The sequence below is a fragment of the Mobula hypostoma genome, chromosome 5 (genome assembly GCF_963921235.1).
Source record: "Mobula hypostoma chromosome 5, sMobHyp1.1, whole genome shotgun sequence".
NCBI classification, from domain to species: domain Eukaryota; kingdom Metazoa; phylum Chordata; class Chondrichthyes; order Myliobatiformes; family Myliobatidae; genus Mobula; species Mobula hypostoma.
In genome coordinates, this window is record NC_086101.1 from 2,241,899 (window position 1) to 2,259,843 (window position 17,945).

The 17,945-nt window shown below is 64.2% G+C and overlaps 1 protein-coding gene across 1 annotated transcript in view; it reads right to left on the bottom strand.

Annotated features, from left to right (window-relative positions):
• Positions 1–367: 367 nt before the first annotated feature.
• Positions 368–17,945, bottom strand: part of LOC134346413 (nucleoside diphosphate kinase homolog 5-like) — a 65,532-nt gene continuing 47,954 nt past the window's right edge. The window contains exons 5-7 of the mRNA XM_063047782.1: positions 13,543–13,637; positions 7,005–7,115; positions 368–502 (exon numbers count right to left, since the gene is read on the bottom strand). Of these exons, the coding sequence (XP_062903852.1) occupies positions 368–502; positions 7,005–7,115; positions 13,543–13,637 (341 nt within the window). The remainder of the gene's footprint in view (positions 503–7,004; positions 7,116–13,542; positions 13,638–17,945) is intronic.

A 17,945-nucleotide genomic window follows, 5' to 3' on the forward strand; every position in this document is an offset into this window, starting at 1 on the left:
GGTGGGAGTAGAGGGTGCACTTTCGATCGAGAAGGTTGGAATCCCTGCTCACAAAGGTTAACTGGTCACTGGTATGCCTGGCTGTCTGGGCAAAGAGACAATGAGCTTGAGAGGGCTTGAAGGCAGAGGTTGTACCTTCTCCCCGTGACCATGTGGGTCTCCTCCGGATGCTCCCGTCTCCTCCCACACTCCAAAGACGTACTGTTAGGGTTCGTGAGTTGCGAGATGGCGGCACGTCTGCAGACTGGGCCAGTCATTGGTGCAAGGTGATGCATTTCACAGTGTGTTTACATGACAAGTCAAGTTAATCTTTAATCAATTCGTAACAGAGCCGGGTTTTCTGAAGGAAGGTAACAGCCCCTGCAACTCAGTGTTGTTTGGGAATGCCGGCTGTGTTATCATAGCTCTGGCCGGGATCGCAGGTGGGAGGCTCCCTCACTCTCTCCTCCCTCACCGAGGGGCGGTTCGGGTTATTGGCCAACAGCCAGTCAGCCAGCCAGACCTGGAGCGGAGAAGAACGTCAGACCAATGCCGTCTGTTCGGAAAGCCCAGTTCCGGTTCCCTCCCTGGCTACAGTCAGGCTGGGCACGTCTGATCCAGCTGGGCAGGTGGCAGCCGCAGAGGAAGACCCAATCAGCTTCCCTGGGAGTTTGAAATCGCACCCGGGTCCTTCCCCCTGAACTCACTGACCGATACGCCAGGTGTTTTCATGGCTCTCTGGGGGTAATTTCAGATTCCCAGAGGGACTCTGGGGATTTGCTGGTGATTGTTCAGATACGCTGTGATTCCGGGCACCTGGGTGGAGAACTGTGGATCACTCGGGCACAATGTCCATCCAGCAGATCCACCTCAGAGTGCCCAACACACTGGGGACACAATGCCCTGGGACCAACCATCACTACGGGGAGCAAAAACACCCTTGGGATATAATGCCACGGGGAGCCAACACTCTGGGGACCGAACACACAGAGGACTGAACACACAGGGGCCCGAACCCTCTGGGGACGGAACACACGGGGGACCGAACCCTCTGGGGACCGAACACACAGGGGCCCGAACCCTCTGGGGACCGAACACACAGGGGACCGAACACACGGGGAATGGAACACACAGGGGACCGAACCCTCTGGGGACCGAACACACAGGGGCCCGAACCCTCTGGGGACCGAACACACGGGGGACCAAACCCTCTGGGACCCGAACACACAGGGGCCCGAATCCTCTGGGGATGGAATACACAGGGGACCGAACCCTCTGGGGACTGAACACACAGAGGACTGAACACACAGGGGACCGAACACATGGGAGCCCGAACCTTCTGGGGACCGAACACACAGGGGCCCGAACTCTCTGGGGACCGAACACACAGGGGCCTGAACCCACTGGGGACCGAACACATGGGGGACCGAACCCTCTGGGGACGGAACATACAGTGGCCCGAACTCTCTGGGGACGGACCACACGGGGGACCGAACCCTCTGGGGACGGAACACACAGGGGACCGAACCCTCTGGGGACCAAACTCTCTGGGTCCGAACACATGGGGGCCCGAACCCTCTGGGGACGGAACACACGGGGGACTGAACACACGAGGGATGGAACACACAGGGGACCGAACCCTCTGGGGACCGAACACACAGGGGCCCGAACCCTCTGGGGACCGAACACACGGGGGACCCGAACCCTCTGGGACCCGAACACACGGGGGCCCGAACCCTCTGGGGACAGAACACACAGGGGCCCAAACTCTCTGGGGACCGAACACACAGGAGCCCGAACCCTCTGGGGACCGAACACACGGGGGACCGAACCCTCTGGGCACGGAACACACAGTGGCCTGAACTCTCTGGGGACGGACCACGCGGGGGACCGAACACACGGGGGACCGAACACACAGGGGACCGAACACACGGTGGCCTGAACCCTCTGGGGATGGAACACACGGGGGACCGAACTCTCTGGGGACGGAACACACATGGGACCGAACCCTCTGGGGACCGAACACACAGGGGCCTGAAACCTCTGGGGACGGAACACACGGGGGACTGAACCCTCTGGGGACGGAACACACGGGGGACTGAACCCTCTGGGGACGGAACACACGGGGGACCGAACCCTCTGGGGACAGAACACACGGGGGACCGAACCCTCTGGAGACGGAACACACAGGGGACCGAACCCTCTGGGGACCGAACACACAGGGGCCTGAACCCTCTGGGGACCGAACACACAGGGGACCGAACACACGGGGAATGGAACACACAGGGGACCGAACCCTCTGGGGACCGAACACACAGGGGCCCGAACCATCTGGGGACTGAACACATGGGGGACCAAACCCTCTGGGACCCGAACACACAGGGGCCCGAACCCTCTGGGGATGGAACACACAGGGGACCGAACCGTCTGGGGACTGAACACACAGAGGACTGAACACACAGGGGACCGAACACATGGGAGCCCGAACCTTCTGGGGACCGAACACACAGGGGCCCGAACTCTCTGAGGACCGAACACATGGGGGACCGAACCCTCTGGGGACGGAACATACAGTGGCCCGAACTCTCTGGGGACGGACCACGCGGGAGACCGAACACACAGGGGACCGAACACACAGGGGACCGAACACATGGGGATCCGAACACTCTGGGGATGGAACACACGGGGGACCAAACCCTCTGGGGATGGAACACACAAGGGACCGAACCCTCTGGGGACAGAACACACGGGGGACTGAACACACGAGGGATGGAACACACAGGGGACCGAACCCTCTGGGGACCGAACACACAGGGGCCCGAACCCTCTGGGGACCGAACACACGGGGGACCCGAACCCTCTGGGACCCGAACACACAGGGGCCCGAACCCTCTGGGGACCGAACACACGGGGGACCGAACCCTCTGGGCACGGAACACACAGTGGCCTGAACTCTCTGGGGACGGACCACGCGGGGGACCGAACACACGGGGGACCGAACACACAGGGGACCGAACACACGGTGGCCTGAACCCTCTGGGGATGGAACACACGGGGGACCGAACTCTCTGGGGACGGAACACACATGGGACCGAACCCTCTGGGGACCGAACACACAGGGGCCTGAAACCTCTGGGGACGGAACACACGGGGGACTGAACCCTCTGGGGACGGAACACACGGGGGACTGAACCCTCTGGGGACGGAACACATGGGGGACCGAACCCTCTGGGGACAGAACACACGGGGGACCGAACCCTCTGGAGACGGAACACACAGGGGACCGAACCCTCTGGGGACCGAACACACAGGGGCCTGAACCCTCTGGGGACCGAACACACAGGGGACCGAACACACGGGGAATGGAACACACAGGGGACCGAACCCTCTGGGGACCGAACACACAGGGGCCCGAACCATCTGGGGACTGAACACATGGGGGACCAAACCCTCTGGGACCCGAACACACAGGGGCCCGAACCCTCTGGGGATGGAACACACAGGGGACCGAACCGTCTGGGGACTGAACACACAGAGGACTGAACACACAGGGGACCGAACACATGGGAGCCCGAACCTTCTGGGGACCGAACACACAGGGGCCCGAACTCTCTGAGGACCGAACACATGGGGGACCGAACCCTCTGGGGACGGAACATACAGTGGCCCGAACTCTCTGGGGACGGACCACGCGGGAGACCGAACACACAGGGGACCGAACACACAGGGGACCGAACACATGGGGATCCGAACACTCTGGGGATGGAACACACGGGGGACCAAACCCTCTGGGGATGGAACACACAAGGGACCGAACCCTCTGGGGACAGAACACACGGGGGACTGAACACACGAGGGATGGAACACACAGGGGACCGAACCCTCTGGGGACCGAACACACAGGGGCCCGAACCCTCTGGGGACCGAACACACGGGGGACCCGAACCCTCTGGGACCCGAACACACGGGGGCCCGAACCCTCTGGGGACAGAACACACAGGGGCTCAAACTCTCTGGGGACCGAACACACAGGAGCCCGAACCCTCTGGGGACCGAACACACGGGGGACCGAACCCTCTGGGCACGGAACACACAGTGGCCTGAACTCTCTGGGGACGGACCACGCGGGGGACCGAACACACGGGGGACCGAACACACAGGGGACCGAACACACGGTGGCCTGAACCCTCTGGGGATGGAACACACGGGGGACCGAACTCTCTGGGGACGGAACACACATGGGACCGAACCCTCTGGGGACCGAACACACAGGGGCCTGAACCCTCTGGGGACGGAACACACGGGGGACTGAACCCTCTGGGGACGTAACACACGGGGGACTGAACCCTCTGGGGATGGAACACACGGGGGACCGAACCCTCTGGGGACAGAACACACGGGGGACCGAACCCTCTGGAGACGGAACACACAGGGGACCGAACCCTCTGGGGACCGAACACACAGGGGCCAGAACCCTCTGGGGACCGAACACACAGGGGACCGAACACACGGGGAATGGAACACACAGGGGACCGAATCCTCTGGGGACCGAACACACAGGGGCCCGAACCATCTGGGGACCGAACACATGGGGGACCAAACCCTCTGGGACCCGAACACACAGGGGCCCGAACCCTCTGGGGATGGAACACACAGGGGACCGAACCGTCTGGGGACTGAACACACGGGGACCGAACCCTCTGGGGACGGAACACACGGGGGACCGAACCCTCTGGGGACGACCGAACACACGGGGGCCCGAACCCTCTGGGGACCGAACACACAGGGCCGAACCCTCTGGGGACCGACACACAGGGGACTGAACCCTCGGGACCGAACCCTCGGGGACGAACCCTCTGGGGACACAGGGGCGAACCCTCTGGGGACGGAACACACAGGGGACCGAACCCTCTGGGGACTGAACACACAGGGGACCGAACCCTCTGGGGACCGAACACATGGGAGCCCGAACCTTCTGGGGACCGAACACACAGGGGCCCGAACTCTCTGAGGACCGAACACATGGGGGACCGAACCCTCTGGGGACGGAACATACAGTGGCCCGAACTCTCTGGGGACGGACCACGCGGGAGACCGAACACACGGGGGACCGAACACACAGGGGACCGAACACATGGGGATCCGAACACTCTGGGGATGGAACACACGGGGGACCAAACCCTCTGGGGATGGAACACACAAGGGACCGAACCCTCTGGGGACCAAACTCTCTGGGGACCGAACACATGGGGGCCCGAACCCTCTGGGGACAGAACACACGGGGGACTGAACACACGAGGGATGGAACACACAGGGGACCGAACCCTCTGGGGACCGAACACACAGGGGCCCGAACCCTCTGGGGACCGAACACACGGGGGACCCGAACCCTCTGGGACCCGAACACACGGGGGCCCGAACCCTCTGGGGACGGAACACACAGGGGCCCAAACTCTCTGGGGACCGAACACACAGGGGCCCGAACCCTCTGGGGACCGAACACACGGGGGACCGAACCCTCTGGGCACGGAACACACAGTGGCCCGAACTCTCTGGGGACGGACCACGCGGGGGACCGAACACATGCGGGACCGAACACACAGGGGACTGAACACACGGGGGCCTGAACCCTCTGGGGATGGAACACACGGGGGACCAAACTCTCTGGGGACGGAACACACGGGGAACCGAACCCTCTGGGGACGGAACACACGGAGGAACGAACCCTCTGGGGACGGAACACACATGGGACCGAACCCTCTGGGGATCGAACACACAGGGGCCTGAACCCTCTGGGGACAGAACACACAGGGGACCGAACACTCTGGGGACCGAACACACAGGGGCCCGAACCCTCTGGGGACGGAACACACGGGGGACTGAACCCTCTGGGGACGGAACACACGGGGGACCGAACCCTCTGGGGACAGAACACACGAGGGACCGAACCCTCTGGGGACAGAACACACAGGGGACCGAACCCTCTGGGGACCGAACACACAGGGGCCCGAACCCTCTGGGCACGGAACACACATGGGACCGAACCCTCTGGGGACCGAACACACAGGGGCCTGAACCCTCTGGGGATGGAACACACAGGGGACCGAACCCTCTGGGGACTGAACACACAGAGGACTGAACACACAGGGGACCGAACACATGGGAGCCCGAACCTTCTGGGGACCGAACACACAGGGGCCCGAACTCTCTGAGGACCGAACACATGGGGGACCGAACCCTCTGGGGACGGAACATACAGTGGCCCGAACTCTCTGGGGACGGACCACGCGGGAGACCGAACACACGGGGGACCGAACACACAGGGGACCGAACCCTCTGGGCACCGAACACACAGGGGACCGAACCCTCTGGGCACGGAACACACATGGGACCGAACCCTCTGGGGACCGAACACACAGGGGCCTGAACCCTCTGGGGACGGAACACACGGGGGACCGAACCCTCTGGGGACAGAACACACGGGGGACCGAACCCTCTGGGGACGGAACACACAGGGGACCGAACCCTCTGGGGACCGAACACACAGGGGCCCGAACACACAGGGGACTGAACACACGGGGAATGGAACACACAGGGGCCCGAACTCTCTGGGGACCGAACACACAGGGGCCTGAACCCTCTGAGGACCGAACACATGGGGGACCGAACCCTCTGGGGACGGAACATACAGTGGCCCGAACTCTCTGGGGACGGACCACGCGGGGGACCGAACACACGGGGGACCGAACACACAGGGGACCGAACACATGGGGGCCCGAACACTCTGGGGATGGAACACACGGGGGACCGAACCCTCTAGGGACGGAACACACAGGGGACCGAACCCTCTGGGGACTGAACACACAGAGGACTGAACACACAGGGGACAGAACACATGGGAGCCCGAACCTTCTGGGGACCGAACACACAGGGGCCCGAACTCTCTGGGGACCGAACACACAGGGGCCTGAACCCTCTGAGGACCGAACACATGGGGGACCGAACCCTCTGGGGACGGAACATACAGTGGCCCGAACTCTCTGGGGACGGACCACGCGGGGGACCGAACACACGGGGGACCGAACACATGGGGGCCCGAACACTCTGGGGATGGAACACACGGGGGACCGAACACTCTGGGGACCGAACACATGGGGGACCGAACACTCTGGGGATGGAACACACGGGGGACCGAACCCTCTAGGGACGGAACACACAGGGGACCGAACCCTCTGGGGACCAAACTCTCTGGGGACCGAACACATGGGGGCCCGAACCCTCTGGGGATGGAACACACTGGGGACTGAACACACGAGGGATGGAACACACAGGGGACCGAACCCTCTGGGGACCGAACACACAGGGGCCCGAACCCTCTGGGGACCGAACACACGGGGGACCCGAACCCTCTGGGACCCGAACACACGGGGGCCCGAAACATCTGGGGACGGAACACACAGGGGCCCAAACCCTCTGGGGACGGACCACGCGGGGGACCGAACACATGGGGGACCGAACACACAGGGGACCGAACACATGGGGGCCTGAACCCTCTGGGGATGGAACACACGGGGGACCGAACTCTCTGGGGACGGAACACACGGGGAACCGAACCCTCTGGGGACCGAACACATGGGGGCCCAAACCCTCTGGCGACCGAACACACAGGGGACTGAACCCTCTGGTTACCGAACCCTCTGGGGACGGAACACACGGGAGACTGAACCCTCTGGGGTCGGAACACACGGGGGACCGAATCCTCTGGGGACAGAACACACGGGGGACCGAACCCTCTGGGGACAGAACACACAGGGGCCCGAACCCTCTGGGGACCGAACACACAGGGGACCGAACACACGGGGAATGGAACACACAGGGGACCGAACCCTCTGGGGACCGAACACACAGGGGCCCGAACCCTCTGGGGACGAAACACACAGGGGACCGAACCCTCTGGGGACCAAACTCTCTGGGGACCGAACACATGGGGGCCCGAACCCTCTGGGGACGGAACACACAGGGGACCGAACTCTCTGGGGACCGAACACACAGGGGCCCGAACCCTCTGGGGACCGAAAACACGGGGGACCGAACCCTCTGGGCACGGAACACACAGGGGCCCGAACTCTCTGGGGACGGAACACACGGGGGACCGAACACACGGGGGACCGAACACACAGGGGACCGAACACACGGGGGACCGAACCCTCTGGGGACGGAACACACAGGGGACCGAACCCTCTGGGGACCGAACACACAGGGGACCGAACACACGGGGAATGGAACACACATGGGCCCGAACCCTCTGGGGACCGAACAGATGGGGGACCAAACCCTCTGGGACCCGAACACACGGGGGCCCGAACTCTCTGGGGACGGAACACAGAGGGGACCGAACCCTCTGGGGACTGAACACACAGAGGACTGAACACACAGGGGACCGAACACATGGGAGCCCGAACCTTCTGGGGACTGAACACACGAGGGATGGAACACACAAGGGACCGAACCCTCTGGGGACCAAACTCTCTGGGGACCGAACACATGGGGGCCCGAACCCTCTGGGGACAGAACACACGGGGGACTGAACACACGAGGGATGGAACACACAGGGGACCGAACCCTCTGGGGACCGAACACACAGGGGCCCGAACCCTCTGGGGACCGAACACACGGGGGACCCGAACCCTCTGGGACCCGAACACACGGGGGCCCGAACCCTCTGGGGACAGAACACACAGGGGCCCAAACACTCTGGGGACCGAACACACAGGAGCCCGAACCCTCTGGGGACCGAACACACGGGGGACCGAACCCTCTGGGCACGGAACACACAGTGGCCTGAACTCTCTGGGGACGGACCACGCGGGGGACCGAACACACGGGGGACCGAACACACAGGGGACCGAACACACGGTGGCCTGAACCCTCTGGGGATGGAACACACGGGGGACCGAACTCTCTGGGGACGGAACACACATGGGACCGAACCCTCTGGGGACCGAACACACAGGGGCCTGAACCCTCTGGGGACGGAACACACAGGGGCCTGAACCCTCTGGGGACGGAACACACGGGGGACTGAACCCTCTGGGGACGGAACACACGGGGGACCGAACCCTCTGGGGACGGAACACACGGGGGACCGAACCCTCTGGGGACCGAACACACAGGGGCCCGAACCCTCGCTGGGGACCGAACACACAGGGGCCCGAACCCTCTGGGGACCGAACACACGAAGGGGACCGAACCCTCTGGAGACGGAACACACAGGGGACCGAACCCTCTGGGGACCGAACACACAGGGGACCGAACACACGGGGAATGGAACACACAGGGGACCGAACCCTCTGGGGACCGAACACACAGGGGCCCGAACCATCTGGGGACCGAACACATGGGGGACCGAACCCTCTGGAGACGGAACACACAGGGGCCAGAACCCTCTGGGGACCGAACACACAGGGGACCGAACACACGGGGAATGGAACACACAGGGGACCGAACCCTCTGGGGACCGAACACACAGGGGCCCGAACCCTCTGGGGACAGAACACACGGGGGACCGAACCCTCTGGAGACGGAACACACAGGGGCCAGAACCCTCTGGGGACCGAACACACAGGGGACCGAACACACGGGGGACCGAACACACAGGGGACCGAACACACAGGGGACCGAACCCTCTGGGGACCGAACACACAGGGGCCCGAACCATCTGGGGACCGAACACATGGGGGACCAAACCCTCTGGGACCCGAACACACAGGGGCCCGAACCCTCTGGGGACGGAACACACAGGGGACCGAACCCTCTGGGGACCGAACACACAGGGGCCCGAACTCTCTGAGGACCGAACACATGGGGGACCGAACCCTCTGGGGACGGAACATACAGTGGCCCGAACTCTCTGGGGACGGACCACGCGGGAGACCGAACACACGGGGGACCGAACACACAGGGGACCGAACACATGGGGATCCGAACACTCTGGGGATGGAACACACGGGGGACCAAACCCTCTGGGGATGGAACACACAAGGGACCGAACCCTCTGGGGACCAAACTCTCTGGGGACCGAACACATGGGGGCCCGAACCCTCTGGGGACAGAACACACGGGGGACTGAACACACGAGGGATGGAACACACAGGGGACCGAACCCTCTGGGGACCGAACACACAGGGGCCCGAACCCTCTGGGGACCGAACACACGGGGGACCCGAACCCTCTGGGACCCGAACACACGGGGGCCCGAACCCTCTGGGGACGGAACACACGGGGGCCCAAACTCTCTGGGGACCGAACACACAGGGGCCCGAACCCTCTGGGGACCGAACACACGGGGGACCGAACCCTCTGGGCACGGAACACACAGTGGCCCGAACTCTCTGGGGACGGACCACGCGGGGGACCGAACACATGCGGGACCGAACACACAGGGGACTGAACACACGGGGGCCTGAACCCTCTGGGGATGGAACACACGGGGGACCAAACTCTCTGGGGACGGAACACACGGGGAACCGAACCCTCTGGGGACGGAACACACGGAGGAACGAACTCTCTGGGGACGGAACACACATGGGACCGAACCCTCTGGGGATCGAACACACAGGGGCCTGAACCCTCTGGGGACAGAACACACAGGGGACCGAACACTCTGGGGACCGAACACACAGGGGCCCGAACCCTCTGGGGACGGAACACACGGGGGACTGAACCCTCTGGGGACGGAACACACGGGGGACCGAACCCTCTGGGGACAGAACACACGAGGGACCGAACCCTCTGGGGACAGAACACACAGGGGACCGAACCCTCTGGGGACCGAACACACAGGGGCCCGAACCCTCTGGGCACGGAACACACAGGGGACCGAACCCTCTGGGGACCGAACACACAGGGGCCCGAACACACAGGGGACTGAACACACGGGGAATGGAACACACAGGGGACCGAACCCTCTGGGGACCGAACACACAGGGGCCGGAACTCTCTGGGGACGGACCACGCGGGGGACCGAACACACGGGGGACCGAACACACAGGGGACCGAACACATGGGGGCCCGAACACTCTGGGGATGGAACACACGGGGGACCGAACCCTCTAGGGACGGAACACACAGGGGACCGAACCCTCTGGGGACTGAACACACAGAGGACTGAACACACAGGGGACAGAACACATGGGAGCCTGAACCCTCTGAGGACCGAACACATGGGGGACCGAACCCTCTGGGGACGGAACATACAGTGGCCCGAACTCTCTGGGGACGGACCACGCGGGGGACCGAACACACGGGGGACCGAACACATGGGGGCCCGAACACTCTGCGGATGGAACACACGGGGGACCGAACCCTCTAGGGACCAAACTCTCTGGGGACCGAACACATGGGGGCCCGAACCCTCTGGGGATGGAACACACGGGGGACCGAACCCTCTGGGGATGGAACACACAGGGGACCCGAACCCTCTGGGACCCGAACACACGGGGGCCCGAACCCTCTGGGGACCGAACACACGGGGGACCCGAACCCTCTGGGACCCGAACACACGGGGGCCCGAACCCTCTGGGGACGGAACACACAGGGGCCCAAACCCTCTGGGGACGGAACACACAGGGGCCCGAACCCTCTGGGGACGGACCACGCGGGGGACCGAACACATGGGGGACCGAACACACAGGGGACCGAACACACGGGGGCCTGAACCCTCTGGGGATGGAACACACGGGGGACCGAACTCTCTGGGGACGGAACACACGGGGAACCGAACCCTCTGGGGACGGAACACACGGGGGACCGAACCCTCTGGGGACGGAACACACAGGGGACCGAACCCTCTGGGGACCGAACACATGGGGGCCCGAACCCTCTGGCGACCGAACACACAGGGGACTGAACACACAGGGGCCTGAACCCTCTGGTTACCGAACCCTCTGGGGACGGAACACACGGGGGACTGAACCCTCTGGGGACGGAACACACGGGGGACCGAACCCTCTGGGGACAGAACACACGGGGGACCGAACCCTCTGGGGACAGAACACACAGGGGACCGAACCCTCTGGGGACATAACACACAGGGGCCCGAACCCTCTGGGGACCGAACACACGGGGGACCAAACCCTCTGGGACCCGAACACACAGGGGCCCGAACCCTCTGGGGACGGAACACACAGGGGACCGAACCCTCTGGGGACTGAACACACAGAGGACTGAACACACAGGGGACCGAACACATGGGAGCCCGAACCTTCTGGGGACCGAACACACAGGGGCCCGAACCCTCTGGGGACGGAACACACAGGGGCCCAAACTCTCTGGGGACCGAACACACAGGGGCCTGAACCCTCTGAGGACCGAACACATGGGGGACCGAACCCTCTGGGGACGGAACATACAGTGGCCCGAACTCTCTGGGGACGGACCACGCGGGGGACCGAACACACGGGGGACCGAACACACAGGGGACCGAACACGTGGGGGTCCGAACACTCTGGGGATGGAACACACGGGGGACCGAACCCTCTGGGGATGGAACACACAGGGGACCGAACTCTCTGGGGACCAAACTCTCTGGGGACCGAACACATGGGGGCCCGAACCCTCTGGGGACGGAACACACGGGGGACTGAACACACGAGGGATGGAACACACAGGGGACCGAACCCTCTGGGGACCGAACACACAGGGGCCCGAACCCTCTGGGGACCGAACACACGGGGGACCCGAACCCTCTGGGACCCGAACACACGGGGGCCCGAACCCTCTGGGGACGGAACACACAGGGGCCCAAACTCTCTGGGGACCGAACACACGGGGGCCCGAACCGTCTGGGGAACGAACACACGGGGGACCGAACCCTCTGGGCACTGAACACACAGTGGCCCGAACTCTCTGGGGACGGACCACGCGGGGGACCGAACACACGGGGGACCGAACACTCTGGGGACCGAACACACGGGGGCCTGAACCCTCTGGGGATGGAACACACGGGGGACCGAACTCTCTGGGCACGGAACACACGGGGAACCGAACCCTCTGGGGACCGAACACATGGGGGCCCGAACCCTCTGGCGACCGAACCCTCTGGCGACGGAACACACGGGGGACTGAACCCTCTGGGGACGGAACACACGGGGGACCGAACCCTCTGGGGACAGAACACACGGAGGACCGAACCCTCTGGGGACGGAACACACAGGGGACCGAACCCTCTGGGGACCGAACACACAGGGGACCGAACACACGGGGAATGGAACACACATGGGCCCGAACCCTCTGGGGACCGAACACACAGGGGCCCGAACCCTCTGGGATCCGAACACACAGGGGCCCGAACCCTCTGGGGAACGAACACACGGGGGACCGACCCCTCTGGGGACTGAACACACAGAGGACTGAACACACAGGGGACCGAACACATGGGAGCCCGAACCTTCTGTGGACCGAACACACAGGGGCCCGAACTCTCTGGGGACCAAACACACAGGGGCCTGAACCCTCTGGGGACCGAACACATGGGGGACCGAACCCTCTGGGGACGGAACATACAGTGGCCCGAACTCTCTGGGGACGGACCACGCGGGTGACAGAACACACGGGGGACCGAACACACAGGGGACCGAACACATGGGGGCCCGAACACTCTGGGGATGGAACACACGGGGGACAGAACCCTCTGGGGACCAAACTCTCTGCGGACCGAACACATGGGGGCCCGAACCCTCTGGGGACGGGACACACAGGGGCCCAAACTTTCTGGGGACCGAACACACAGGGGCCCGAACCCTCTGGGGACCGAACACACGGGGGACCGAACCCTCTGGGCACGGAACACACAGTGGCCCGAACTCTCTGGGGACGGACCACGCGGGGGACCGAACACACAGGGGACCGAACACACAGGGGACCGAACACACGGGGGCCTGAACCCTCTGGGGACTGAACACACAGAGGACTGAACACACAGGGGACCGAACACATGGGAGCCCGAACCTTCTGGGGACAGAACACACAGGGGCCCAAACTCTCTGGGGACCGAACACACAGGGGCCTGAACCCTCTGAGGACCGAACACATGGGGGACCGAACCCTCTGGGGATGGAACACACAGGGGACCGAACCCTCTGGGGACGAAACTCTCTGGGGACCGAACACATGGGGGCCCGAACCCTCTGGGGACGGAACACACGGGGGACTGAACACACGAGGGATGGAACACACAGGGGACCGAACCCTCTGGGGACCGAACACATGGGGGCCCGAACCCTCTGGCGACCGAACACACAGGGGACTGAACACACAGGGGCCTGAACCCTCTGGTTACCGAACCCTCTGGGGACGGAACACACGGGGGACTGAACCCTCTGGGGACGGAACACACGGGGGACTGAACCCTCTGGGGACGGAACACACGGGGGACCGAACCCTCTGGGGACAGAACACACGGGGGACCGAACCCTCTGGGGACAGAACACACAGGGGACCGAACCCTCTGGGGACCGAACACACAGGGGCCCGAACCCTCTGGGGACCGAACACACGGGGGACCAAACCCTCTGGGACCCGAACACACAGGGGCCCGAACCCTCTGGGGACGGAACACACAGGGGACCGAACCCTCTGGGGACTGAACACACAGAGGACTGAACACACAGGGGACCGAACACATGGGAGCCCGAACCTTCTGGGGACCGAACACACAGGGGCCCGAACTCTCTGGGGACCGAACACACAGGGGCCTGAACCCTCTGAGGACCGAACACATGGGGGACCGAACCCTCTGGGGACGGAACATACAGTGGCCCGAACTCTCTGGGGACGGACCACGCGGGGGACCGAACACACGGGGGACCGAACACACAGGGGACCGAACACATGGGGGTCCGAACACTCTGGGGATGGAACACACGGGGGACCATACCCTCTGGGGATGGAACACACAGGGGACCGAACCCTCTGGGGACCGAACTCTCTGGGGACCGAACACACGGGGGACCGAACCCTCTGGGGACGGAACACACGGTGGACTGAACACACGAGGGATGGAACACACAGGGGCCCGAACCCTCTGGGGACCGAACACACAGGGTACCGAACCCTCTGGGGACCGAACACACAGGGGCCCGAACCCTCTGGGGACGGAACACACAGGGGCCCAAACTCTCTGGGGACCGAACACACAGGGGCCCGAACCCTCTGGGGACCGAACACACGGGGGACTGAACCCTCTGGGGACCGAACACATGGGGGACCGAACACACAGGGGACCGAACACACGGGGGCCTGAACCCTCTGGGGACAGAACACACGGGGGACCGAACCCTCTGGGGACCGAACACCTGGGGGCCCGAACCCTCTGGCGACCGAACACACAGGGGACTGAACACACAGGGGCCTGAACCCTCTGGTTACCGAACCCTCTGGGGACGGAACACACGGGGGACTGAACCCTCTGGGGACGGAACACACGGGGGACCGAACCCTCTGGGGACAGAACACACGGGGGACCGAACCCTCTGGGGACAAAACACACAGGGGACCGAACCCTCTGGGGACAGAACACACAGGGGACCGAACCCTCTGGGGACCGAACACACAGGGAACCGAACCCTCTGGGGACCGAACACACAGGGGACCGAACACACGGGGAATGGAACACACAGGGGACCGAACCCTCTGGGGACCGAACACACGGGGGACCAAACCCTCTGGGACCCGAACACACAGGGGCCCGAACCCTCTGGGGACGGAACACACAGGGGACCGAACCCTCTGGGGACTGAACACACAGAGGACTGAACACACAGGGGACCGAACACATGGGAGCCCGAACCATCTGGGGACCGAACACACAGGGGCCCGAACTCTCTGGGGACCGAACACACAGGGGCCTGAACCCTCTGGGGACCGAACACATGGGGGACCGAACCCTCTGGGGACCGAACACACAGGGGCCCGAACTCTCTGGGGACCGAACACACAGGGGCCTGAACCCTCTGGGGACCGAACACGTGGGGGACCGAACCCTCTGGAGACGGAACATACAGTGGCCCGAACTCTCTGGGGACGGACCACGCGGCGGACAGAACACACGGGGGACCGAACACACAGGGGACCGAACACATGGGGGCCCGAACACTCTGGGGATGGAACACACAGGGGACCGAACCCTCTGGGGACCAAACTCTCTGGGGACCGAACACATGGGGGCCCGAACCCTCTGGGGACGGAACACACGGGGGACTGAACACACGAGGGATGGAACACACAGGGGACCGAACCCTCTGGGGACCGAACACACAGGGGCCCGAACCCTCTGGGGACCGAACACACGGGGGACCCGAACCCTCTGGGACCCGAACACACGGGGGCCCGAACCCTCTGGGGACGGAACACACAGGGGCTCGAACCCTCTGGGGACCGAACACACAGGGGCCCAAACTCTCTGGGGACCGAACACACAGGGGCCCGAACCCTCTGGGGACCGAACACACGGGGGACCGAACCCTCTGGGCACGGACCACGCGGGGGACCGAACACATGGGGGACCGAACACACATGGGACTGAACACACAGGGGCCTGAACCCTCTGGTTACGGAACCCTCTGGGGACGGAACACACGGGGGACAGAACCCTCTGGGGACGGAACACACGGGGGACTGAACCCTCTGGGGACGGAACACACGGGGGACCGAACCCTCTGGGGACAGAACACACAGGGGACCGAACCCTCTGGGGAGCGAACACACAGGGGCCCGAACCCTCTGGGGACCGAACACACAGGGGACCGAACCCTCTGGGGACCGAACACACAGGGGACCGAACCCTCTGGGGACCGAACACACAGGGGCCCGAACCCTCTGGGGACCGAACACACGGGGGACCAAACCCTCTGGGACCCGAACACACAGGGGCCCGAACACACAGGGGCCCGAACCCTCTGGGGACGGAACACACAGGGGACCGAACCCTCTGGGGACTGAACACACAGAGGACTGAACACACAGGGGACCGAACACATGGGAGCCCGAACCTTCTGGGGACCGAACACACAGGGGCCCGAACTCTCTGGGGACTGAACACACAGGGGCCTGAACCCTCTGGGGATGGAACACACAGGGGACCGAACCCTCTGGGGACTGAACACACAGAGGACTGAACACGCAGGGGACCGAACACATGGGGGCCCGAACCCTCTGGGGACGGAACACACAGGGTCCCAAACTCTCTGGAGACCGAACACACAGGGGCCCGAACCCTCTGGGGACCGAACACACGAGGGACCGAACCCTCTGGGCACGGAACACACAGTGGCCCGAACTCTCTGGGGACGGACCACGCGGGGGACCGAACACACGGGGGACGGAACACACAGGGGACCGAACACACGGGGGCCTGAACCCTCTGGGGATGGAACACACGGGGGACCGAACTCTCTGGGGACGAAACACACGGGGAACCGAACCCTCTGGGGACGGAACACACATGGGACTGAACCCTCTGGGGACCGAACACACAGGGGCCTGAACCCTCTGGGGACGGAACACACGGGGGACCGAACCCTCTGGGGACGGAACACACAGGGGACCAAACCCTCTGGGGACCGAACACACAGGGGCCCGAACCCTCTGGGGACGGAACACACGGGGGACCGAACCCTCTGGGGACAGAACACACGGGGGACCGAACCCTCTGGGGACGGAACACACAGGGGACCGAACCCTCTGGGGACCGAACACACAGGGGCCCGAACCCTCTGGGGACCGAACAGATGGGGGACCAAACCCTCTGGGACCCGAACACACGGGGGCCCGAACTCTCTGGGGACCGAACACACAGGGGCCTGAACCCTCTGAGGACCGAACACATGGGGGACCGAACCCTCTGGGGATGGAACACATGGGGGACTGAACACACGAGGGATGGAACACACAGGGGACCGAACCCTCTG